Source organism: Ursus americanus, chromosome 15 (assembly GCF_024610735.1).
Source record: "Ursus americanus isolate L20-20 chromosome 15, mUrsAme1.1.p, whole genome shotgun sequence".
Taxonomy (NCBI): domain Eukaryota; kingdom Metazoa; phylum Chordata; class Mammalia; order Carnivora; family Ursidae; genus Ursus; species Ursus americanus.
Genome location: NC_142141.1, coordinates 36,679,027 through 36,705,012, shown reverse-complemented (window position 1 = coordinate 36,705,012; position 25,986 = coordinate 36,679,027). Strand labels below are relative to the sequence as shown.

At 35.9% G+C, this 25,986-nt stretch overlaps 1 protein-coding gene across 11 annotated transcripts in view; it reads right to left on the bottom strand.

The window, feature by feature from the left end:
* The window catches only part of CPLANE1 (ciliogenesis and planar polarity effector complex subunit 1), a 146,415-nt gene that overhangs the window by 101,661 nt on the left and 18,768 nt on the right, over positions 1–25,986 (bottom strand). For all 11 annotated transcript variants that reach the window (XR_015726876.1, XM_087867919.1, XM_087867921.1 and 8 more), the window contains 12 exons: positions 25,013–25,195; positions 21,783–22,032; positions 21,454–21,609; positions 20,520–21,289; positions 19,564–19,772; positions 19,287–19,367; positions 16,215–16,379; positions 12,251–12,424; positions 7,132–7,360; positions 5,766–5,905; positions 2,017–2,234; positions 193–357 (listed from right to left, as the gene is read on the bottom strand). Coding sequence is in view for 10 of the 11 variants with exons in the window: in XM_087867919.1 (XP_087724045.1) it covers positions 193–357; positions 2,017–2,234; positions 5,766–5,905; positions 7,132–7,360; positions 12,251–12,424; positions 16,215–16,379; positions 19,287–19,367; positions 19,564–19,772; positions 20,520–21,289; positions 21,454–21,609; positions 21,783–22,032; positions 25,013–25,195 (2,740 nt within the window). In the remaining variant the exon portion in view is untranslated. The remainder of the gene's footprint in view (positions 1–192; positions 358–2,016; positions 2,235–5,765; positions 5,906–7,131; positions 7,361–12,250; positions 12,425–16,214; positions 16,380–19,286; positions 19,368–19,563; positions 19,773–20,519; positions 21,290–21,453; positions 21,610–21,782; positions 22,033–25,012; positions 25,196–25,986) is intronic.

Here is a 25,986-nt window from a genome sequence, read left to right as displayed (position 1 = left end):
AAGGATGCAGCTATGGCTCAGCTGAAGTCAGTGTAGAAGGCGATGACAGCCTTGCTTATTATAAACAAACCTGAAATCTATGGATTTTAGGGTAGGATTCCTTGGGAAAATGTCATGATCCTAAGTATCTGTAAATATTAGTGTATTTAAATAGTTTAACAAAGCACATAAATGACTAAGACATTTTCAGACCTTCTGCATAACTTTTCTCGCCCATCTCAACTGCAAGATGTACCACTGTGCCACAGGAAAAGAACACTGCGCTGCCCGGAAAAGCAAGAGGACCCGTTGAAGGATTCCAGACACCTTTTGGCGGTTCTCTTTCTCAGCTTTTAAAAGCAGATCTTCACCATCTTCCTGAAAATAAAACAACTGATTTTAGTAGCTAGTAATATGAAAATTTTAAGGGTTAAAGTGAAAATAAATATAGTGTTTCTCCAATGAAAATGTTCCTGGAGATTTATAAGGAAAATTTGGGGGATGGCCTCAGAGATTTCAACTATAGCTATTATCTAGTGTCAAGGAAATATTTCTCTCATCTCAAACAATGTAAAGGGCTAAATTGACCCTAAACCCAAGTCTTCCCCTCTAACAGTAAAAGCCTACCACTCCTGACTCCAATGGTACTAATGGACTGCCAAACAGAACTCTGCATTCTCCCTAGCCAACACTGAATCTCAGTACCCTGATGGAGAGAAATACTGAGGGAGAAATACTTCTGTTTTTCTTTCTCCCCTTCCCTCTCCCTCTGGACATGGACATAGTATCTTAGAAGCTGCTGGTGGCCATCCTGCTCCCACAAAGGGAGCCAGACTTAAGTTGAAGCTAACACCTTAGAAAACAAACTAGAGAGGAAGAGCTCAAATCTATGCTAACAGAACTGAGTTAGAAGTCTACCCTATTACTGGGCTTCTTAATTATGCCAGCCAATTTGGACCAAGTTTTCTATTATTTCCAACCCAAAGAGTTCTAATTGATATAGAGTGATATTTAGGAGAAACCCTACCATTGAGGATTATTTTAATAAAAAATAATAAAATGAATCACTGCTAAGGATCATAACCACTCAAACTAATTATCAGTGTAGCATATTCCAAAAATACCTTAAATTCTATTCCTAATTTCTAAACCAATATACTGAAGACTCAGATGTGACAGAAAAGACGAATTACTGAGAAAAACAATGGGCTATATGTTCCTTCCACATATAACATATTACATTTGAAATAGCAATAAATGAAATATTTCAATCTATCGAAATATAACCTTTATATATAACAAATAAGGAGGAAAAAACCTCTTAAAAAAGAAAAAACCTAGAGAAGTTGCTAATACTAAAACAGTAAGTAGTAAAGAAACAATACCAGAATCACTTCAAAATATTAATCAGATGTTAAAATAATTTAAAAGTAAATAATTTGCATTAATACTTTAAATCTTAAACCGACTAATTGTCATATCATAAGAGCAGAGTAAAAGTTTCTGAGAAGAACACCATATTGCTATTTATCACAGAATTATCAACTGAATATTGCAGGAGAAAAAAAATGGCCTATCAAAAAAAAAATAACGTAAGTCTTTCAAAAGAGGCAGACAATGAGGTGAATAAAAGACTGAAATAATGTATGGCTTCTAAATTCTGACATTCATTATTTGTTACCCTAAACAAATGTCTTTTTCTAAAAAATCTGGATATAGAGAACTCTCTCTTGATTTTGTTTTATTATTGCAATAATTTTAACATTTATTCAATGCTTACTATGTGTAAAAGCTTTTACAGGATATCTCATTTAATCGTCACAATAATGCTCTTACAGGTACAATCATCATCTCCATTTTACAGGTAAGGTAACTTAAACAGTTTAGTACATTGCCTAAGATTATACAATTAATAAACAGGAAAGCTAGGATTTGGAAGTTTGTCTTCAGAGCTTGCATTCTTAACTTGATAATTATTATCAAGTTGATTATTTTAATCAACTTTAAATTAATTAAAAGATTAAGCACTAAGCTTACTTCACTAAGAATAGCTGGCTGAGGACAATATAATGGAGGAGCTGGAAGATACAAGCCGACCGGCACCAAGCCCCACAGTCTCCTACTGAAGTCCTTGGCAGAGTTTACCAGAAGCTGAAATGTCTCTGACAGAATATCTGCATCGGCCATAACTGCTGCTTTCAGTACTTCTTGCACTGAACCAAATAGCAGATTTACATCTTCTTCTTCAATGGGATCTACCAAACACAAAATTAGGTAAAACAGTTAAAATTTATATTATGCTGATCCTACTTTGTAGTATAATTTCCTACCTGAAAAAGCTGATCATCAAAAGTGAACATATTGGTTGACATGCAAAACAAGCCAACTTCTAGAGAAAAATTTATTTTTTTTTAAAGATTTTATTTATTTATTTTACAGAGAGAGACACAGCCAGCAAGAGAGAGAACACAAGCAGGGGGAGTGGGAGAGGAAGAAGCAGGCTCCCAGTGGAGCTGGGAGCCCGATGTGGGGCTCGATCCCAGAACCCTGGGACCACGCCCTGGGCCAAACGCAGATGCTTAACGACTGAGCCACCCAGGTGCCCCTAGACAGAAATTTAATAACTATTCTGCTACTTTACTTACTTACTTATTTATTTACTTAATTTTAATTTTTTTTTTTGAGAGAGAGACTGAGCATGGGGGGCGGTGAAGGAGGAAGGAAGAGAGAGATCTTAAGCAGGCTCCACACCCAGAGCAGAGCCCAATGCAGGGCTCAATCTCATGACCCTGAGATCATGACCTGAACTGAAACCTAGAGTCAAGTGCTTAACCAGCTAAGCCAGCCAGGTGCCCCCACCACAGTATTTTTTAAATAAAAGTTAGTAAAAATGACTTCTGTCATGCAACTAAAAAAAAAAGCAAAAAGATACAAAACATTCCCACCAACAGTGTAAGAGGGTTCCCCTTTCTTCACATCCTCGTCAACATTTGTTGTTCCCTGTTAATTTTAGCCATTCTGACTGGTGTAAGGTGGTATCTCGTTGTGGTTTTGATTGATATTTCTCTGATGGTTAGTGATGTGGAGCATTTTTTCATGTGTCTGTTGGCCATCTGTATATCTTCTTTGGAGAAGTGCCTGTTCATGTCTTCTGCCTATTTTTTGACTGGATTATTTGTTTTTTGAGTGTTGAGTTTGAAACAAACTGAGGGTTGCGGAAAGGGAGGTGGGTAGGGGGGATGGGTAACTCGGTGATGGGCATTAAGGAGGGCACGTGATGGATGAGCACTGGGTGTTATACGCAACTAATGAATCATTGAACATTACATCAAAAACTAATGACGTATTATAAGTTGACTAATTGAATTTAAATAAAATTTTTTTTTAAAAAACAGTCCTACAATCTAGCTTCAACTATATAAATATCTGCATAAATGTGGACATGCCCCAGAAGGTAAAATGCAAGGAGATGCAGGTGATAGAACTGGAGATTTGGGGACTTTTATATTATGAAATATCTAACGCATGCTTTAAGATATAGAATATAATATGAAAACACTCATGTATTGACTTTTCATCCTTGTCTGATATTAACATTGTTGATATATTTAATTAATATTTTTAAAAAATAAAACATTTCAGATACAGCTGAAATTTCTTATGTACCAATCACATTCCACTCACTCTCTCCAGAGATAGCTACTATCCACAATTTGGTATGGATATATTGGAATTCCTAATACACATATGTTGTGTCCTACACACCTAGAGAGTTCAAATTCATTTTCCACTTCACTAACCATCTGCAGAGTTTGTTTTTAAATCAGTTTATAAGGTATAATTTACATATACTAAAATGCATCCTTTTTAAGTATATAGTTCAATGAGTTTTGACAAATCTATACAGCGTGTAAGAATAATGCCCTCACCCCCAAAAAAGCTCTCTTTCACCTTTCTGTTGGCAACCACTGGTCTGTTTCCTGTCCTTATACTGTTACTTTTTTTTTTTTAAGATTTATTTGAGAGAGAGAGAGAGGGAGAGGAAGAGCAAGAATGGGGGGAGGGGCAGAAGGAGAGAATCCTTCAAGCAGACTCCATGCTGATCACTGAACCTGATGCAGGACTTGATCCCACCACCCATGAGATCATGACCTGAGCCAAAACCAAGAGTCAGATACTCAACCAACTGAGCCACCTGGGTGCCCCCCTTACAGTGTTACTTTTAACAAAATGTCACATAAATAGAATCAAACAATATGTAATCTTTGTTTCTGACTTCTTTCATTCCTCACAATGGTTCTGCAATTCATCCATGTTGTTGCGTGTTATCAGTAGTTTGACCCTCCTCAGTACTGATTATTCTATTTTGCAGATACACTGAAATTTGTTTGTCCATTCACAAGTTGACAGGCACTAGAGTTGTTTCAAGTTTTCAACTATTATGAAAAAGTTGCCATGGACATTTGTATACAGGTCTTTGGGTGGTTCTATGTTTTTATTATGCATAGGTAAATACGTAGGGGTGGAATACACTGAGTTTCTATTTCCTCTTTGTTTCTGACTCCTAGAAAGCTCCCCCACTTTCTATATATATTAGCCTTAAAATGTATATTTTTATATTTTATCTAGAATTTTATCTATATATTTCATCTATATGTTTATTTTATCTATATATTTTTATCTATATATTTTATCTATACATTTTATCATGGGAAAGTTTTTCTATATTTTATCTATGTATTTATTGCAGAAAAGTTTTGCAGATTATTTAAAACAACATATTGCCAGAACTGTAAGTTCAGACTGGGACTTTTTTAGTCCCTTTTTTCAAAACCAACTTTCATGCAGTTACATTATCCTTTCATTTATTCAAAAAAAATATTGACAAAGGCGCCTGGGTGGCTCGGTCGGTTGAGTGTCTGCCTCCAGCTCAGGTCATGATCCCAGGGTCCTGAGATCGAGCCCCGTGTTGGGGTCCCTGCTCAGTAGCGAGCCGCTTCCTCTCTCTCCTGCTGCTCTCTTGCTCTTGCTCTCTCGCTCTCTCTCAATAATTGAAATCTTTAAAAATAAATAAATAAAAATTTAATACTGGCAGAAATTATCAAAGAAAAGTTTTTAGTCAGATTTCCAAGTATTATGAGTTCTTTCTGGAAAGAGAAGTTATAATTAGTAAATTCTAAGCATCTAGAGTCAGAAGTCTCACTGCTTAATGGAGACATGCACTAATAAAACCAAAGGGTCCCACAGTAGTGATTAAATATATAACTTTAAATACCTGGCTTCATTACTTTTCATCTAAATTTCTCCATCTATAAAACAGACAAATTGTATAGGGCCCCTAGGTAAATCTATGAGATATATGTGATATTACATTATTTTTAATTTTGTAATACCACTCCAAAATTTTCAAATGAAAAAAACCAACTCTGTGATTTATGCACCGAGCAAGAGTTGAACTAAATACTTTTAAATACTCTCTTGTGTGTGTGATTCTATGAAATTCTACGACTATGACTACAAAAGAAAATAATCCAAATGTAGCAAAATACAACTAGTAAAAAGATATGTACAGAAAACCAGAGTATCATCCAGTTACTGACCATTGTTTTTTGAGCTGGCATAAGTTTTGGATACTCCCATGACTAAGAATAAATAGCAAACTTTTATCTTTGATAACCTTATTTCAAAGTTTAATATATTTGTGGATATTAACAAGCTTTTCAAAATATCATAAGGTTTATATTAATTAAGCTGATACATTGTCAGACTAAATGTAGGTAACACACCTGTAAATTGTTTGTATTTTGAGCCCATTTCATTTTTTGCTTCAAAAGAGGCTGGCCGACCTAAAAAACACTGCAATTTTTCCTGGAAAATCCATGCTGGAGTCAAATTTATTGGTAAATTCAGACTGTTTTTGTTGAACCTGAAATCACATCGAGGTAAGAGAAATGAATCCAATTTTTGAAAAAAGGAAACATTAACACACTAAGAACTAAACATGAGATTTTAAGAAATAGTGAAATTCACTTTATTTATTCATCCTCTATTTTAAAAATAAATAATTAGGAGAAAAAAAGAAATAATTGAAGAAATATTGCACTGAGGAGATTTTTAAGGCTCTCCATGATTATGATACTAATACATCTTCCCATCATTATTTTCCATTGCTACCCTACAGTGAACTCTATCCAAACTACACCAAACTTGTCTTTTGCCATATGCCTTTGCTCATGTTTGGAATGTTCTCCCTCCCTATAGCTACTCCATTTGTCAAGATCCTGCCTTCCCTTCAATGCCCATCTCAAATGGTATCTCCCACATAAAGTATTTCCTGTACTACTGCTCTCTCTCCACTGCACCACTGGCACTTTTCTTACCACACAATCTAAATCATAATAATGTTTTGTCCTAATATCTCCATTAAATTATAAATGCTTTAAACATGGAGATTATGTGCCATTTAAGTTTATATCCACTAAAATACTTGGCATAGAGCTTGGTACAGAAAGGTTACTTAATAAGTAAATATATGTTGAATTATTGAACTGAAAAATATCAAAGATACAGCGATACCATAATATTCAAAAGAGTTAAAATATAGATATTAGATTGATTAGCTTAAAATTCAAATCCTACATAAGACAGACAAACTCTCCCATTGATTAAAAGCCTTTTGAGGTATACAAGAATTGTCTGTACTATCTTTGAAACTTTTCTATATTTCTGAAATTATTTCAAGATAAAAAGTTAAAAATCGTAAAAAAAATTTTTAAAAAAGCCTTTTGAGGGCATTACTAACAAATGTGCTAAATAAAATTTCAGTTTTTTTTTTTAATAAAATTTTTAACACAAGAAAGCTGCTGAGCTGTCCAACACAGTACCACTAGCTGCATTTAGCTATTTAAATTTAAATTAGGTTGAAAACTCAATTCCTTGGTCTTACTAGTCACATTTCAAGTGCTCAATAGCTACATGTGACTAATAGCTATCATACTGGACTGCACATATAGAACATTTCTAACACCAAAAAGTTTTTTTGGACAATGCTGGACTAAGGATTCCACAAAATATGTAAATGCCGGCAATGAGAGAAATAAAAAATAGATTAGTATACTATTTCTTAACCTAAATTTGCCTAAAAATACATACCTTATGAAATTGCTATCATGTTTACAGAACATTTGGAAGGCCACACCAATGGAAACAGATGTCTTCCAGTCTCCAAGTTTATGTGCCAACCACACAGCCTCTGGAACTAGGCCACCAATAAGTAACAATTCAAAGGCATATTCAACTGTCCACACATCAGAAAGATTCTGATCTCTTACAACACTGGCCACCTTAGAGTGTTGTAGAGGAATAAGTCGAAGGGACTGTTCTACAAGTAAATAAAAGAAAATGGATATTACAATTACATTTATCAGAACTCACTCCTCCTCACATAATTACATCTCTCTCTCTCTTTTTTTTAAGATTTCATTTTTAAGTAATCTACACCGAATGAGGGGCTGAAACTTACAAACCCAAGATCAAGAGTCACATGCTTCACTGACTGAGCCAGCCAGTAGCCCCTGTCTCTTTAATTAGTATTTTCTACACAAAATCACAACAAGAAAGATGGCTTAGGGGCGCCTGGGTGGCACAGCGGTTAAGCGTCTGCCTTCGGCTCAGGGCGTGATCCCGGCGTTGTGGGATCGAGCCCCACATCAGGCTCCTCTGCTATGAGCCTGCTTCTTCCTCTCCCACTCCCCCTGCTTGTGTTCCCTCTCTCACTGGCTGTCTCTATCTCTGTCGAATAAAAAAAAAAAAGAAAGATGGCTTAACATAGGGGTGCCTGGATGGCTCAGCCAGTTAAGCATCTGACTTCGGCTCAGGTCATGATCTCAGGGTCCTGGGATCCAGCCCCACATGGAGCCCCACGGTGGGCTCCGCCCCTCAGCGGGGAGTCTGCCTCCCACACCTCTTTCTCTCTTCCCCTGCTTCTCCCCCCAGCTCATGCTCTCTTTCTCTCTCTCTCAAATAAATAAAATCTTTTTTAAAATGGCTTAAAGTAATACTTAACATACTCTAGGTTTGTTTCTTTTTAACACTGAAGAAAATGCCTCATTAGTGGGTCATGAAGTAAATGCCAGCATTCTTAAAAACCAAAACATAACAGAGTGGATACAGAAAAAGAAGAGACAGTATTGAGTACATTACATAAAACAAATATAAATACAATTTAATGAAACTTTATGTCAGATAATATAAACATACATATACACACTTAAATATACTGGGCCACAGTGTATACTTCATTACTGTGGGCTTCTCTGAAATACATCTCTATTTCTCCTACTAGAAATTTGGAGAGCAGAGATGCATTTTACATGACTTTGTATTCCTCATAGTGTCTTGCAATAAAAAAACTAATCTGACATGAAACTCAAGCATTAGGTGTTCAATATATTAGTGTTCATCAGAAAGTAGAAAAGAGTGATTTTCAAAATCCTGACTAAATGGACAAGATTTCAGTCTGGCCTGGGATCAAATACAAAGAGTCATATCCTTCTCCCTAGCCTTCCATACCTTTCCCTAATTAAAGTAACATGAATAAGCACCTTGGAAATACAATTTACTCAACGGCTATTTTTTAAAAAGTACATATTGTTAAGATTCCCACTTACTTCCTCAAAATAAAACTGGCAAATGGTATACATGGGTTTCCGCTCCTTGAAACGATTAGTTTCTCACGTGACCTAGTCTCTGTCCATACCAAACACTAACACTTGAAGCTTTCTAACAAACATATTAGGATAGACACAAAAAATTGTCATTCACTTGAATGTTTGATTCTGCATAGGCAAAAAGCCTGGAGATTCACAAAATTTTTCCTACTTTTTTATTTACCGAGAGCAAGGTACCATACTATTAAAAGAACTTGAATGATTTAATTTTCTGAAAATTTTATTGCTTTCATACAGCAAACATCACACCAAATAAGCAACTCAAATCCTCAATACATTCTGTCACTAGTTCTGATTAAAGATTAACATAAAATCTATTCTAAGTCAAGCCTGGAGATAACCTTTTTCAAGATACTAGGAAACTAAAGAAACTAAAAGATACATATATCATGTTTCAGTATTTAAATTTTCAATAATCACAGTCTCAGGCTTAGGAAGAGATCGCAAAACTTTTTTTTTTTTTAATTTATTTGACAGAGATAGACACAGCGAGAGAGGGAACACAAGCAGGGGGAGTGGGAGAGGGAGAAGCAGGCTCCCAGCAGAGGAGCCTGATGTGGGGCTCGATCCCAGAATCCAGAACGCTGGGATCACGCCCTGAGCCGAAGGCAGACGCTTAACGACTGAGCCACCCAGGCGCCCCAAGATCACAAAACTTTCTTTCCTAGCCTCTCCTCTCACTGGGAAGATATTTACACAAGGAATAAAAGCATATGTATTTGAGCTTTTATGAATGTTTATGAATATGTCCAAAACAATTAAATAATTCTATCACCTTTCTTTCTACAGTATGATCAATATCAATCTTCCCTAGGTATGCAAAGTAATCTGAAAAAATAAAGATCATGGCAAACAGCTAAAGTCCTATAAATAATGTAGGATAGGAAAGATAAGAAATTGAGACACATTTTCTAAGTCAGAATTTGACCTCTTTTTTTTTTTTAGGTTTTTCAAAAAACACATGATTTTTTACTCCTCTTCAGTAAAATAATGTGGATTAAGGATACGATTTGTTGTCAGACACATTACTACCAAAAATATAAAATACAAGTGATAAATACCTCGGGATGTAACAAAAAAGAGAGCTTCAATATAAAACCACCGTAATGAAATAAATACAGTTGACCCCGAACAACATGGGTTTGAACTGTGCAGGTCTACTCATACACAATTTCTTTGGATAAACACAGTACAGTAATATAAATGTACTTTCCCTTATGATTTTCTTAACATTTTCTAGCTTACTTTATTGTAAGAATACAGTATATTATACATATACAAAATATATATTAACTGTTTATCTTACGGGCAAGGCATGTGGTCAACAGTAGGTTAACGACAGTTTACGTTTGGGGGAGTCAAAGTTATGTGTGAATTTTTGACTGTGCAGGGGGTCAGCACGTCTAACTGCTGTGTTGTTCATGGGTCAAATGTAATATCAGATGTACAAGGAAATAAGTAATATGTATCTGAGAGGCTTAGAGGAAAGCATTCAAGTGAAAGGAGCACATGCTGTTAGGCAGAAAAGGCAGGGAACCCCAGCTGAATCTGAGTTAGGACATGGTAGTAAAGGACAATGGTGGATGGACAGGAGAGCAGACAGAGCCTGGTGGAAGCTGAGCACCTGTTTCTGTTCACACCAGCTCCCTAAGGGGAATGAAGCATGAGAGACTATGGGCTCTGAGAAACAAACTGAGGGCTTCAGAGGGGAGGGGCGTGGGGGAATGGGATAGACTGGTGATGGGTAGTAAGGAGGGCACGTATTGCATGGTGCACTGGGTGTTATACGCAACTAATGAATCATAGAACTTTACATCAGAAACCAGGGATGTACTGTATGGTGACTAACATAATATAATAAAAAAACATTAAAAAAAAAAAAAAGAAGCCATAATCAGGTCAGGACCAACTCTTCTTCCCAGGGAGGCAGCGACCTACTAGAAAAGAAACCATGAGATAAGTTCCCTTCTGATTCTAACTCACACACATGACTCTCTAGGGAGCAGAACCTCCTGAAGAACCCAGGTTAGAAGAGGGACTAGCACTACTGCTGAAGTGTTTAAGTGGGTGGGGCCAGTCCTCTGCTCCTACCCACACCCTGAGACAGTTACAGAAGACTCTGAACACAGTTCAAAATCCATGGTTCTGTGATTAAGTTTGCTGACCACTTGTTGCTACCTCTATCAAATTTTTAAAATATTTTATTTATCTGAGAGAGAAAGAGAGAGAGCACAAGCAAGGCGGGGCAGCAGGCAGAGGGAGAAGCAGGCCCCCTGCTCAGCAAGGAGCCCGATGCAGGGCTCCATCCCAGGATCCCTCGATCATGACCTGAGCTGAAGGCAGATGCTTAACAGACTCAGCCACCCAGACGCCCCCTCTATTAAACTTCTAATTACCTTACATCTTGTACTATTCTATGTATGTGTACATATTTATCAGTTACGTTACTTCCTGCTGAAAGCCCACTGCACTTAAAGTGGAGATTCCTTCTCCTGGCTCACAATGTCTGGCCCCCATCTCTGACTTCACATCCTATCACTCTCCACCTTGTCCTCTATGCTCCAGCCACACCAGCCTTCCAGGTTCCCAAATGCACCAAGTTTGTTCTTGTTCTGGGGCTTTTGTGCAGGCTCACGTTAGAATGCTCTAAGTCCTCATGAGTCCATAGCTGCTCTTTCTTGTCATTAAGAGTTCATCCTAAATGTCCCCCGCCCTCAGAGAGCACTTTCCCAAATTCGCCATCTGAAATACCCACTCAGTCACAATGTGTTACTTTACTTCAATTCTCTGCATACCAATTACCACCACTTGATATATGTTGTTTATGTACTCATTTATTTGATTTTCTGTGTCAAGCTATTAGATGTAAACTCCATAAAAGAACAGGTATTTTATCTGTTTTGTTCATGGCAGTCAGAATAAGTCCATTTTATACATCAAAACAAAACAAAAACACTACAAATATCTTCATATTATTAATCTCATATGGTGCAAGTTAGTACACTTCTAGCACCTACAACACTGCTTGGCACACAGCAGACACTCAACAAAATTAGTGGAATAAAATGAACATCATAGAAATCTGTGTACATGTTTCTCTCCATGAGGGCAGGCCAGTTCTCTCTGCACTAATCTGTGGTACATTTTAACATTAATAAAATGATGAAATAGAGCAAATAAATGATACAAAGAGAATTATAAAAGTAAATCACCCAAAAAAAATTAAATTCTAAATTAGCATACTCAAAATTTGTTAAATTTCCACATTTTTATATAAATGACAGTCCTTTTAGTTTAAAAATGGAAACTTTATAAAAAATGCCAATTTGTCTAAAATTTGTAATTAAAAATCCATACTCAACAAAAACAAACCCCAGCAATTACCCTTCTCAGATTTTATTCATTTACAGTCACTGAGGATCTATGGGTCACACACTAAGCCAGAACAGTATTACTTCCATAGAATAATGATCACTATATAAGCTGATTTTAAATACTATGTGAAAAAACAAAGTGAGAAAATTATTTGCATACTTCGTTACCTGTTTCAACATGAAGGGGAGGAAGAACATTCACACTGTGAGGTGGCAAAATGTAAAGCAGCTGATTGGTGAAATAGGCGGCCATGAAACGAGCCATGGACTGGATAACCCTCACTGCAGCCTCCGGACGAGCATTTCTAGTCATTCCAAACTCACAGTGGGACTTCTCAGGAACTAAAGAATACAGCAAATGACCAAAGGAGATTCTGATCAAACTATCAAAAAGTAGTAATATTTAAAGTTCCCAACATTATACAAGAAGAAAATTATAATTACGAGTTTTTTCTGAGATGAGCACCCACGACCTGTATGACCTAACTTATAATAGTATCTATGCTTCCTGAGGATAACAGAACAAAAATAATTAGCTCACAATCATGAGCACATGCACTTAGGAACTACTATGACTTCAAGTTACCAGTTTTATTTTAAAACACGGAAGGATAGCTCTCTCACTCTCTCCGACAAATAAATAAAATCTTTAAAAAAATTAAAAAATAAGAATAAAACATGGAAGGATACATACAGAACAATCCAGCATGATGGACTTGCAAGCTTAGATTTCATCATTTTCCCTTTTTCCTTCCCTTTCCAATTTTTTTTCTTTGATGAAAGGAGGCAGAGTTTACTACAAAAATAATCTGAAAAGCACTAGAACAGCAATTCTTTTTTTTTTTTTTAAGATTTTATTTATTTATTTGAGAGAGAAAGTGAGTGAGAGAGAGAGCACAAGCACGGAGGGGGTAGAGGGAGAGGGAGAAGCAGACACCCCTGCTGAGCTGGGAGCCAATGCTCCATGCTCAAGCCCAGGACGCTGGGATCATGACCTAAGCCAAAGGCAGCCACTTAACCAACTGAGCCACCCAAGCGCCCCTACAACAGTGATTCTTAATGCTGTTTTCTGTACCATTAGATCTGGGGATTAGGATACACTCCCATTAGTAAGAGTGGCTCACTATTATAAGATTCTTTGGGGAGGGAGGGACAAAAGGAAAATGTGGGGTGGAGGGAGAGAGTGGGTGGGGGAGTGGGAGTTACATCAGCATTTCCGTGGTGATTCTGATACATAAATTAGCAGGAGCAAACGTGTCATCCCTATTTGAGAATCAAAACTCAGTAATATAAACTGCCATTCAGAAATCCGAAAATAGTTAAGCTAGTAGATATAGATAAATACTAAGTTAACATTAATTTTTATGAAATTTATGATCCTGAGGCACCTGGGTGGCTCAGTTGGTTAAGTATCCGACTCTTGATTTCAGCTCACGTCACCATCTCAGCGTTGTGAGATCAAGCCCCAAGTGGGCTTGCTCAGGGTATGGAGCCTGGCTGGGATTCTCTCTCTCCTCTCCTCCCCTCTCTCTCTCTCTCCCTCTCTAATTAATTAATTAAAAAATAAAATTTATGGCCCCAACAATAGCAAAATATTTTTCTTTCCCAGAAGTCACTTGATATATATATTCACAAGAATATTAAGTTCCATATTCATATGAACCACTTCTATCTTGTCACTGTATACCTCAGCACATTGCACTCCTCCTCTCACAGAACAGGCACTCAAGATTATTGCTAATAAGCTTCTTTTAATAAAAGGACTCTTGAGAAAATCTTATTAGCCTTCAAGCAGTATTCTTCATTTGGCCATTTAAAGTCTAGAAAAACCATACTATTTCTTCACATTAAACTTAAAAATACATGGGTACAAATCATTTTCTCCTTCATTAAACTTATTGTAGGAATTATACAAAGGCAAGATTTCTAGTACTTTTAATCATACAAAACTCATTACTGGAATCTCAGAAATAAGCTCCTTAAATGGGGAGCAACCTAATTCTAAAAGATGGTCAGAGTAAAAGTGTATCAATTCAGAAGTAAAAAAAATTGAAACAGTAATTCTGTATGTGGCACCCTAATGATGTTATTAATAATGGCAACCTTATGCAATAAAAATTAAATTATGACTATATACAAAGATTTAATAACGTAAGTATGCAGGAAAGAGATAACAGAACAGGCCTACTACTCGAAACACTTGCATATAATGTTGGCCCTTGGATGGCATCTGGGAACTTGGATTTGGGGAAGATTTCTACCACCTTAACTGATGAGAATGGCTTATGAGACCCGTTTGTACAAACAATGTGGTTTATGCTGAACACCTGTTTTTCTTCTGAGAGTGTAGAATTTTGGTATGGGCTAAGCAGAGGGGGTCTACACGACTAGCCAGCCACTAATTAAAAACCCTGGGCACTCAATCTCTAAATGAGCTTCCTTGGGGCACCTGGGTGGCTCAGTCAGTTAAGCGTCTGCCTTCGGCTCAAGTCATGAACCCTAGGATCCTGGGATCGTGCCCTGCATGGGGCTCCCTGATCATTCTTTCTCTCATCTCTCAAAGGAATAAATAATATCTTCAAAAAAAATGAGCTTCCTTGGTAAACAATATTCACATGTGTTGACAGAACCTATTGCTAGAGGAATTAAATGTGTCCTGTGTGACTCCACTAGGAAAGGAGTCTTAGAAACTTGTGCCTGGTTTCCTCTGGACTTCATCCCATGCACCTGTTCCTTTTGCTAATTTTGCTTTGTATCCCTTCATTGTAATAGATCATAGCCTTGAATACAATTATATACTGAGTCCTGTGAATCACTGAACATGGGGAGTAGTCTTTGGGACCTCCAATCTGGTAGGGATACACTTAACACATTCTAAACAATAGTCATTAAAAATTAAAACAAATATATTAATACAGGTTCAGCTTATTTTAAAAGTTACATCACGTAGTGACACCACTGAGAAACGATGAAGAATATCCAATCAGTTAAAAAGTCACATATAAAAATTTTTCACTCATACACAGCTAGCAAAGCTTTTTGGAGGGTAATCTGATACCAGTCTTAAAACCATGGATTCTCCTTGATCCAATAACCTCATCTGTAGAAATTTATCCTAAAGAAATTATTAGTAACGACCACAAAAATTTATGTACACTGCAGCACTATTTAAAATAGTAAATAGGTGGCAACAACTAAAATGTGCAAAAATGGGGGAAAGGCTTAATAGGTTTTCAAAAAAGAATATTATTTACATTGGAAAATATTCATCAAAATATTAAATTTTAAAAGATTACAAAAGAGAACACACAGCTCTAATAATATACATATATAAATGTGTACATACAAAAAAGCGACAGAATTATAAGTGATTTTTTTCTTTATACTTTTTCATATTTTTCAAAATTATCTAAAACAAACATATTACTTCCATAATGAACACAAAAATTTTAAAAGACAAAAATCACAAAAAGTAAGAAAAGTATAAACAGTGGCTGAAACAATAAAAACCTAAGTTGTCATGGACTCCAGCTAGAAAGTTCTGATACACTGGACATTTCAGACACATTCATATGCATAGCATATATCAAATGGTCTACTACCTTATAAACATTATAGGTATATTATGTGTTCATATATATCTTTCACTCTGGTTATTGCTTAATTTAAATATACCTCTTTTAACAAGGGCAATCCAGATACTCTGCAGCCTTTTAAATCAATTTTTAAAAAAATAGTTGAAATACCTCAGAAAGTGATTTTCATCACTTTACTAAACCACTTTAAGCAATAAAGAAAATATAGAGTAAGGAAAAATACTTGGATACCTGATATTATGTCTAGCAAATATGGCTGTGAGAAAACAATTCTGTCAACTGAGCAGGTAATTATTACTAAGCCCTGAGGATCCAAAGTTTTAAAAAGACAAAAACGAAACAAAACAAAAACAAAACAAAACAAAACAAAAAAAAAACCAAAAAACCCATGAGGCTTGCTATTGAGAAGCGGACAGGTCAAAATTCACTATAACATAATTTAGAGCAACCAACTTTTATGTATAAGCAATTTCATATCTAAATTTATGAACACAAATTAATGAGATTAAACATACTGATTGTTGAAATTTACATACCTGAACAATCCTCATTTTCTTTTACAGGTAGGCGAGAACACCTCAATATTTCTCTTACTAGCTGATCACACAATCCTTGAGCATCATTTAAATTATAGCTATAGAGGTAGCAGTATAAAAGAGAAAGATAATAGCGTATCTGAAGAAAACATGTTCTTCTTCCTCCTTAAACAAGAAAGAATTAAGCTTACATTAAAAACCTGTTAGAAAGGTAATGTTCCTTTTCTTTTTTTTTTTTTTAAGTAATCTCTACACTGAATGTGGGGCCAAACTCACAACTCCAAAATCAAGAGTTAGATGCTCTTCCGACTGAGCCAGCCAGGCACCCCAGCAAGGTAATGTTCTTGATCTGGGTGCAAGGTAAACAGGAATGTTCAGTTTATGAAAGCTGTACACTCAGATTAGGTGAATTTTTCTGTATTTGTTTTATACTTCAAAAATAGGGTTTTTTTCTTAAAACAGGTCGGCAATACTTCGTTCTTTTTCATTTTAAGTTCTGAATGATTTATTATCTTTCATCAGGCCTTAGAACAACTAAGATTTTTATCCCAAGAAAGCTGCAAATCTTCATCATCTCAGCACTAAATTAACAACATTTATCTCAAGGACACATGGTATAAAACAGAAGGAAACATGGTAAAAAAGAAAATCCCACGAAACCATACATATGAGACTTCCCCCAGGAGAAGCACTATTCAATGAGATAGGAGCCCCTGACCACCGCATCTAAGAATCTGAAGGGTGTTTAGAACTGACGCCTTATCCATTCTTCCTGAGTAAAAGAATTCCAATTTTATTTGGGGTTAACAATGCACCCAGGGGCGTCTGGTTGGCTCAGTCAGTGGAACATGATACTCTTGATCTCAGGGTTGTAGGTTCAAGCACCACACTGGGTATAGATTACTTAAAAATAAAAAAATATTTAAAAAAATAAATAATGCACCCAGATCACAATTTCTCACTTAGATGTGGCCATGTGAAAAAATGACTGAGTTCTGGACCAAGAGATAACACTATGTAGAATTTCCAGAAAAGCTGCTCAAAGGGAGGTAACTCAGCTAGGAGGTGCACCCTTTCTTGCCCTTCCTGCTTCCCTCCTTCCTGCTGACTAGAATATGGATGTGATGGCTGGAGTTCCAGTACCCAATTTAGCTCATGTAATGGCCTTAAGATTGGAAGCAATGCACAAAGGATGACTAAGTAGAAAAACTAAAGGACATAGGTCCTTAATTAGACCACAGAAACACCAAATCAGCCCCAGATGTCAACTTCTGGTCTCCTTTTGTAAGAAAAAGAAATTTCTTTCTTGTTGAAACCACTATTACTTTCAGTCTTCATTATCAGAAGCCATTCCTAGTGGATACAGTTGGAAATGAAATTAAATGTAAAGGTCCATAATGGAATTCATTATGAAAACCTTTCTCCATCAGAACATCTCATCTCCTTGAATGCCACGCTTCTTCATCCAGTTGGACAATCCCCAAACGTGAGAACTACATTAGACTTCCCTCTCCAGATCTACTCAGCCACAAGTCCAACTGATCAAACCTATTGTCTGTCAGGTATAACCTCTGCTGTCCAGTACTCTTGACATCGCTTTGATTCCTGCTTCCATGTGAAACCCACATATCTACGCCACATTCCTACGAACGACCCTCCACATTGTACCTCCACATCGTTCCAAATGGCCTATATTCATTTGAAAAGTTATCTTTCCTACATAAAGTATCTAACTGATCCCAATCTCTTTGAGATAACATCTGAACCTCTTGGCATTGCATACAGTATGTTTCTTATCATCTATTCTCTACATACCTCTCACCTTAGCTCTCACCACCCTATCCCCAATACTGCACACATTTATCATATAATTTAGTCCTATCAAACAATTTCCAGTTTACCAAATTGCCATGGTTTCTCACACCTTTTTGCTTTTATAATGCTATATCCTGCTTTTATAATGTGTTAAACAATTACCCCTATTTTAATTGGCTAATTTATACTCAATTTTAAATGTCAACTCCTCCAGGTTTTCCGCAGACTAATGCTTACACTCCACCCTCAGATTGTACAAAGTGGTCTTCTGCGCTTCCCCAGCATCTACCAAACAACATAACGAGAAAAACACTAGTTTTTTTTTAATGTAATCTCTCCTCCATACTGTGGGTAAAGTTATTTATTTCAGTTATTCCTAGTGCCTAATACATGAGGGACACGGCAGGTCCTTGATAAATACTGGTTAAAACAGGGGAATGGGGGCGCGTGGGTGGCTCAGTCGTTAAGCATCTGCCTTCGACTCAGGTCATGATCCCAGCATTCTGCGATTGAGCCCCGCATCGAGCCCTGCATCGGGCTCCCTGCTCAGCGGAAAGCTTGCTTCTCCCTCTCCCATGCCCCCTGCTTGTGTTCCCTCTCTCGATGCCTCTCTGTCAAATAAATAAATAAAATCTTAAAAAAAACAAAAACAGGGGAATGAATGAAATATGCAAAGCAGTCAGAAAAAAAAACTTAATAATTGGCCAAACCTGACCATGTAGTAGTTACAGTTCTGGCTAGCTCCAAGGTCGCTAGCTGAGAACTTCTATCATCCTAGCCACACCCTCAATACCATAGCAGCTATCACCAGTTTCTAGAACCTACATTCCTCTAGTCTCATTAAAAATTCCATGAAGCCCATACTTAACCCAACAGTCTAACTCACAGGAAATCCTTAGCTCCATGTTTCTCTAAGTTTGTGGCAAATAGCCAAAAAAAACAAAACATTATTTTTATTTAGGATCTAAATCTCATTTTTCCCCCATCAATCACAGCTCCCATCACTAACCAAAAAAAGGACAGAAGGAGCCTTATCTATAGATAACAGAAAAAATTTTTGGTGCTACAAATTCCAAGACTAAAAATAATTTTAAATAGGTGTTTCTGACAGTTAAGGTGCCTACCATTGTGTATTCTATTTGAGCATTAAGAAATTGTGAGCACTCAGAAACCTGGAATTATTTTTAAGCTCTACAGCATGCCAAAATACATTCCTACCAATATAATGGCGACTATTATTTTTTAACACTCTCCTACCTTTCTCTTGGGTTTCTTGTAGAGCTTTCTTCCACAGTTGAACAGATTTTTCATAGGATCCTAACAGGAAACACTCTTCACCTACAAAGTTTTTAACCAACAATCTGTCATGGTTAATGACATTACTTTATAAAAATTTACTTCATTTTAAAATTTAGTGGATATAGCTCAGCCAGAAACTATTTTGAAAAACAATCGCAACCAATTAATAAAAATCAAGGCCCAACTAACTATATTGCTTATTCACAGACTTAGAAAATGTTTATAAACTACTGACCATTGATAGATTTAAGTTCCGAGGCTTGGTTCAAGTGAATTCCAGCAGTCTGTAAGTTAGCCTGGATATGACATAACAGAGCCTTGACAGTAGATGCTTCCTGTGTCATCTTTTCAGTTAACTGTCTGTCACCTTCAGGAAGTCTTTGACTTAATTGTGTCTGATACCATAAAGTTTTTTTGTACAACACTCTCCAGAGAACAATCAATCTGCACACAAAATTAAGTGATCACCAAAACCAAATTTGACTAGGAATAAAAACAAGTACAGCCTCCTATTTAGCCTTATTATTTTTGCCTGTATTCTTCACTGATATAATAACATATATATAAACTGATCAGATTTAAATATAGCACAAAGCTCACTGATCAAAAAATGCATAATGCATTTTTTAAACCTTCATGGTTATTTTTCTATAGTGCTCACCTAAACCAAAATCATTCAGTAGTTGGGCATGTATCATGGCTGCCTAAGACTAATAAAATACATGTGTTGAATAAAATTTGGCATAAATCCTAAAATATTTTAAAATAATATAAAAATTTATTAATGCTGACTGGTAATGGATACGGGGTTTCTTTTGGGGATTATAAAAACATTCTGGAGGGGTGCCCGGGTGGCTCAGTCAGTTGGGCATCCAACTCTTAGTTTCTGTTCAGGTCATGGTCTCTGGGTCATGGGATCAAGCCCTGCGTCAGGCTCAGGGAGGAGTCTGCTTGGGATTCTTTCCCCTTTCCTCCCCCTCAGATAAAGGAATAAAATCTTAAAAAAAAAAAAAAAGGGGGGGGGCATTCTGGAATTAGTGCTAATAGTTCTACAACCTTGTGACTATACTAAAAATCACTGAATTTTATACTTTAAAATAGTGAATTTTACAGTATGGGAATTATATCTCAATTTTTCAAAAAGGAATACATCTATAATGTTGATGGTTCCCTAATATAAAGTACTTATACCTGCGTCCTGGTTGTTGAGCAAGATTTGCTACTTGAGGATGAATCTTGAAAGATGAGTTCCAAGACCAGTTTTCCTGAGAATCACTATCTTGAAACATTTGAAAAATGGGAACCACCAATTTCTCTTGGTCTGCTGTTCTACTTCCATCAATTGATGCTGAAATAACTTCAGGTTGGAGAATGTATATGCCATTTAAATTATCAGCTACCATTTTAAGTAAATGAAAACAAGCCAAAAGCTTCTCTGAAAATAACTGACCCTGTTGTTGCTGAGTCAGCAAAAGTTTTATAGTATTTGAGGTCAGCTTTACCAAATGTCCCACATCTTGTTTGTATCTCATATCCCAATACTGGATTGATAAACACTGATGAAAAAATTGAAAGATACAAAGTACCCATGCATTTTGTCTTGTGCTCTTGCTTAAAAAAAGATCTAGTTTGGGGAAAGGACATTTTATAAATTGAAGAATGTAGAAAAAATGAGTGATACAAACTACTGTGTAATTTAACATTACATTTTTTTCCATCACATTTTTTGAAATTCCTATAGCCCATGCTGCAAGGAGATTTTTCTGGACAGAATGCAGTTCTGTAATGGTTTTATCTGTCTCTTTGATATTATCCTTTGCATGTATTGTATCAAACATAGATGCAAATTCCAATCTTCCCTCCTTGACACTACTGAACAACGGATCATTTTTTTGGTTCCAAAGTGAGAATAAGTTGTCTGGAAAGTGTTTGCCTTCATTAGTTTCTTCTGCTTCAAAATCCTAAAACATGAGTGAAAAAAATACTTAATGCCATTTAATACCTTATAAGTAAAAGCACTGGTGTTCTCAAATTTCTCCCCCTTTAACAAGAGAAAAACAGTATGTGTTTCTTGGAATAAAGTCAATATGTAACTGTTCAAAGTAAATAAAACACTGCTAAGTACCTGGGAATCTGCTGTTTTTTCATTTAACTTCATTGTTTCTTCTGCCTGTAAGAATCTGGGGACAGTAGAATCAGCTAAATTTTGATTTCCTTGGTGTTTTAACAGGCTACATCTCAGGGAATCCAGTGATCGCAAGTTCAGCCCTTTGCCTTTTGGCTGTAGAAAATAAAAGATTTCCAAGAGTAAAATTTTATCTGTAATTCTATCACAAGCAGTTAAAAGTTCTATAGACAACTGTATACAATCCAAGAACATTACTGTCACTATGGTTTTAAATCTGAGAAAACTAAGAAGCCAACTTTTACCAATTATACCAAAAAGCACTATACCTTAGACAATATCATACTTTGGTATGTGTTCTCAAGCCTCTGGGTTGAATCAAGTAGAAGGGATCTCATGAGCACTGATGGAGACAGGTTATCAACAAATCGAAGGGTTGTGACCATGTATCCATCAGAAATAATGAGGTAGGGTAACCGTGAGTGTGCTTTTATAGAAAATCTCTGTCTCATAGGGTCACTATCAGAAGCTGATGAATCTACAGAATTATTTGAATCTTGAAATGTAAACTGCTGTGGTCTAGCAAACAAACACAAAATTAAAGAATTAGTAAGAGAAAAATCTTAAAGGAAACAATCCTATTATTCCAAAGAAAAGCAAAACAATTAAAAGCTACAAAATGATAAAAAAGACAGTTAAATATAGTAACATTAAATTGTATATATCTGTAAGGAAAACATAAATGATTACATAATATGTAGGTTTGTATGTTTTTTAAATACTCCCGAATGGTGCCATTTGCTGTTTTGTTTTTAATTTAGTTTTATTCAAACTATTTCAGAGAATTAAGGCAGTTCATTTTTACTATTACAGAATTAAATAGTTAACCTTCCTTCTTACCATATATTTAAATATACTTATAAGAATATAATTATGAGTTATGAATATACTTGTTATTAAGTATGAGAAAAAAGGGGCGCCTGGGTAGCTCAGTTGGTTGAGTGTCCAACTCTTGGTTTCAGCTCAGGTCATGATCTCCGGGTTGTGGGATCGAGCCCTGAGTAGGGATCCATGCTGGGCGTGGAGCATGCTTAGGATTCTCTTTCCTGCTCCCTCTGCCCTTCCCTCTCTCAAAAGAAAGGAGGAGAAAGAAAAAAAAAAACTGAGAAAGACATTTGGGAAAGATGGCAGTGAGTAAAATTTACCAGCTTAAAATTAAATTTGACTGAGTTTCCACATAAATGTACGTATTTACTGTTACATTGGTATATGTTTGATTATGATTACTTAATATCACTGCTTATTAAGTTTGGGGCTTTAAAATAAGAGAACAAATAATCAAAGATATATTATAATCTCTTCCTGGTTAGGAAACTATTCAAATACAGATTTTTTTAGCTAAATGATCAACAACAGGACACTGGTTAATTACAAAATGTACACACCACAAAGAATCTATCGAACATTAAAAAACTACTTCATGGAAAGATGTATAATATAAACTGTTAAATCAAAAAAGCAAAACAGTATAATCTCCTCCAGTCCTGTCCATGTTGCTGCAAAAGTTGTGAAATTGTTCTTCCTGATGGCTGAGTAATATTCCATTGTATATATGGACCACATCTTCTTTTTTTTTTTTTTAATTATTTATTTGACAGAGAGAGACAGCCAGTGAGAGAGGGAACACAAGCGGGGGAAGTGGGAGAGGAAGAAGCAGGCTCCCAGCAGAGGAGCCTGATGCAAGGCTCGATCCCAGAACAGCGGGATCATGCCCTGAGCCGAAGGCAGATGCTTAATGACTGCACCACCCAGGTGCCCCTGGACCACATCTTTTTAATCCAGTCATCTGTCGAAGGGCATCTCAGCTCCTTCCACAATTCAGCTATTCTGGACAATGCTGCTATGAACATTGGGGTGCATATGGCCCTTCTCTTCACTACGTCTGTATCTTTGGGATAAATGAAATAAGTCAAGCAGAGAAAGACAATTATCATATGGTTTCACTCATTTATGGAACATATGAAATAGGAAGATCGGTAGGAGAAGGAAAGGAAGAATGAAGTGGGGGTAAACGTAAGGGGGAATGAACTATGAGAGACTGTGCACTCTGGGAAACAAACTGAGGGCTTCAGAGGGGAGGAGGGTGGGGAACTGGGATAGGCCAGTGATGGGTATTAAGGAGGGCACATATTGCATGGTGCACTGGGTGTTATATGCAAATAATGAATCATGGAACATTGCATCAAAAACTGGGGATGTACTGTATGGTGACTAATGTAACAAAAATTATAAAAAATGGGCAAAAAAAAAGCGCAAAATAGTGAACAGTATATATCAAAGAACTTTTGTTTTAAAAAAGAAACTAATATTGTTATTATAAATGCCATACATGTATTTTTTAATTTGGAGGACAACACACTAAAATGTTAATAATTGTTATTTGGGAGGAACAGGATTACAAGAGTGTTTCATTTTCTATACTATTTAGTTTTATAGCATTTGATTTTTTAGTTTATTTTTTAAATAATAAATATGTATTACTTTCATAACCAGAAAAAGTAATTCATTTTAAAAGGTCCTAAATTAATTTTAAAGAAGAATATCAGGAAATTCAAGTCAATTATGAAATAGACCATAAAAAATAAAGAAAAAATACTTTCACTGCAGGAAGTGACAAATTTTTCAATTAGAATTTTCTAATACTGAAAATTAAGCATCGTTTTTTTGCTAAATACAATCAAGGACACACCACTCCTAAATTTCCTTTCTGTGAGGCAATGGCAATGGATTTGTTTCAAAGGACTTTTCCAATTTTTTTGTACTGTAAATACCTATGTATATAAGTCAGGTTATAGCTAATATCAACAACAATAACAACAAATATTTACTGAGCACTTACTTTATATCAGAACTGTGCTAAGCAATTTATTACTATTTATTATTTTACTTCATTCTCTCAACCCTAAGAGATAAATAGAGTCATCTTCATTTCACAGTAAAAGGAACAGAGGCTTAAAGTATACCTTACCCAAAGTCACACAACTATTAAGTAGAGGAACCAAGATTTGAATTTTCATCTGACTCCAAAGCCAAGCTGCTACCCCAACCCACAATTAAAAATTAAAATACAGCTAAATTCTAAAGTCTTCTATCCACTTCCCACAACTTTTTCCTTTTTTCCCTTTAGGGAAAAAAACAGATAAATCCAAGTGCCAAGTTAAGTTTAAGTTACTAATTTATTTAAGTGCTCTTCTTTTAAAATAATAAAAGACATATCATACTTCTTTGAACTTTTACATAAAAGAAGATAAATGTTTTATCAGTGTTATTGAATATTTAAATAACTTATACTTACATAGTCACAATGTCAAATTTTCACCAGGATTAAGCAAAAAGAAATAGAAGAAAACTATAAATAAGAAACAGATATTGAGATGACAGACTCAAAGAAAGAATAAGACAATTTGAAAGACAAAATTATTTTTAAAAAATACATAGTAAAGTAATACCAAAGAAGAAAACCTTCTGTAAACAAATTAAAAGAATTCAAAGGTCTCACCTATATGTTATTAGTGGGTGAAAAGGAATAAATTCTGCTGGCCCAAATTCTATGGAGCAACCAAATGTAATTAATGTTACTAATTCACCTTGACAGGCCAATAAAACCAGGGAGCCGCGTTTTAACATACAAGCCAGAAAAAGACTGTCATGAGTCCAGCTGGTATCACCTACCCAGTAGGACCTAGAAAAAGCAAGACAGTATGCTTAGAAAGGACTCTCTACAATGTCTTTCACAATTTAAAATGGCCAAGCAAGGGTGAAACACTTCAAAAATAAGGGGAAAAGAATGAATAGTAGGCAACTGCCACATACATTTTTTTATTTTACTTCCCAGAAAAAAAGTAAGAAAAAATAATGTTTGCTCATAAATATGTACTCCATACAACAAAGCAATTAGAAATTCACAGATACATAAGCAAATGATAAGATGAAAATACTCCCTAAAAGAGTTAAGCTTTTCAGCCACTCACATTATAATTAGAACAACTTTGATCATATTGGTGTCTGCAACCAAATCCACTGATAGATTTAAATACCATGCCTGTCCTCTCTGCAGCTTGACAGAGTTCCACACAGCAGCCAACTTCCTCCTCCCAAAGCCATCCTTACTACTCCTTAACTATCTGGTTATACTAACTTTCATGGAGACAAAAAGTAGCTCCTCATGTAAATAATGACAGACACTCTAAGTCAAGCGGACCAATGCACTGAGACCAGTAATACTTTTACTTACTTTATTGAAGTATAGTTGATACATGATGTTATATTAATTTCAGATATAAGAATGAGTAATACCTTTAGAAAGAAACTTTTGGAGAGGGAAAGAAAATGAAGAGGCAAAGCTAGATAGACCTGAAAACTCTGGAAATTCAGAGAACAGCACAGGTGTTCAGAAAAGGAAATTAAGAAGTCCAAGAGGAAATCTGGTAGTCATGTGCCATCCAAAATCACGACTTATGTTGACTTATGTTG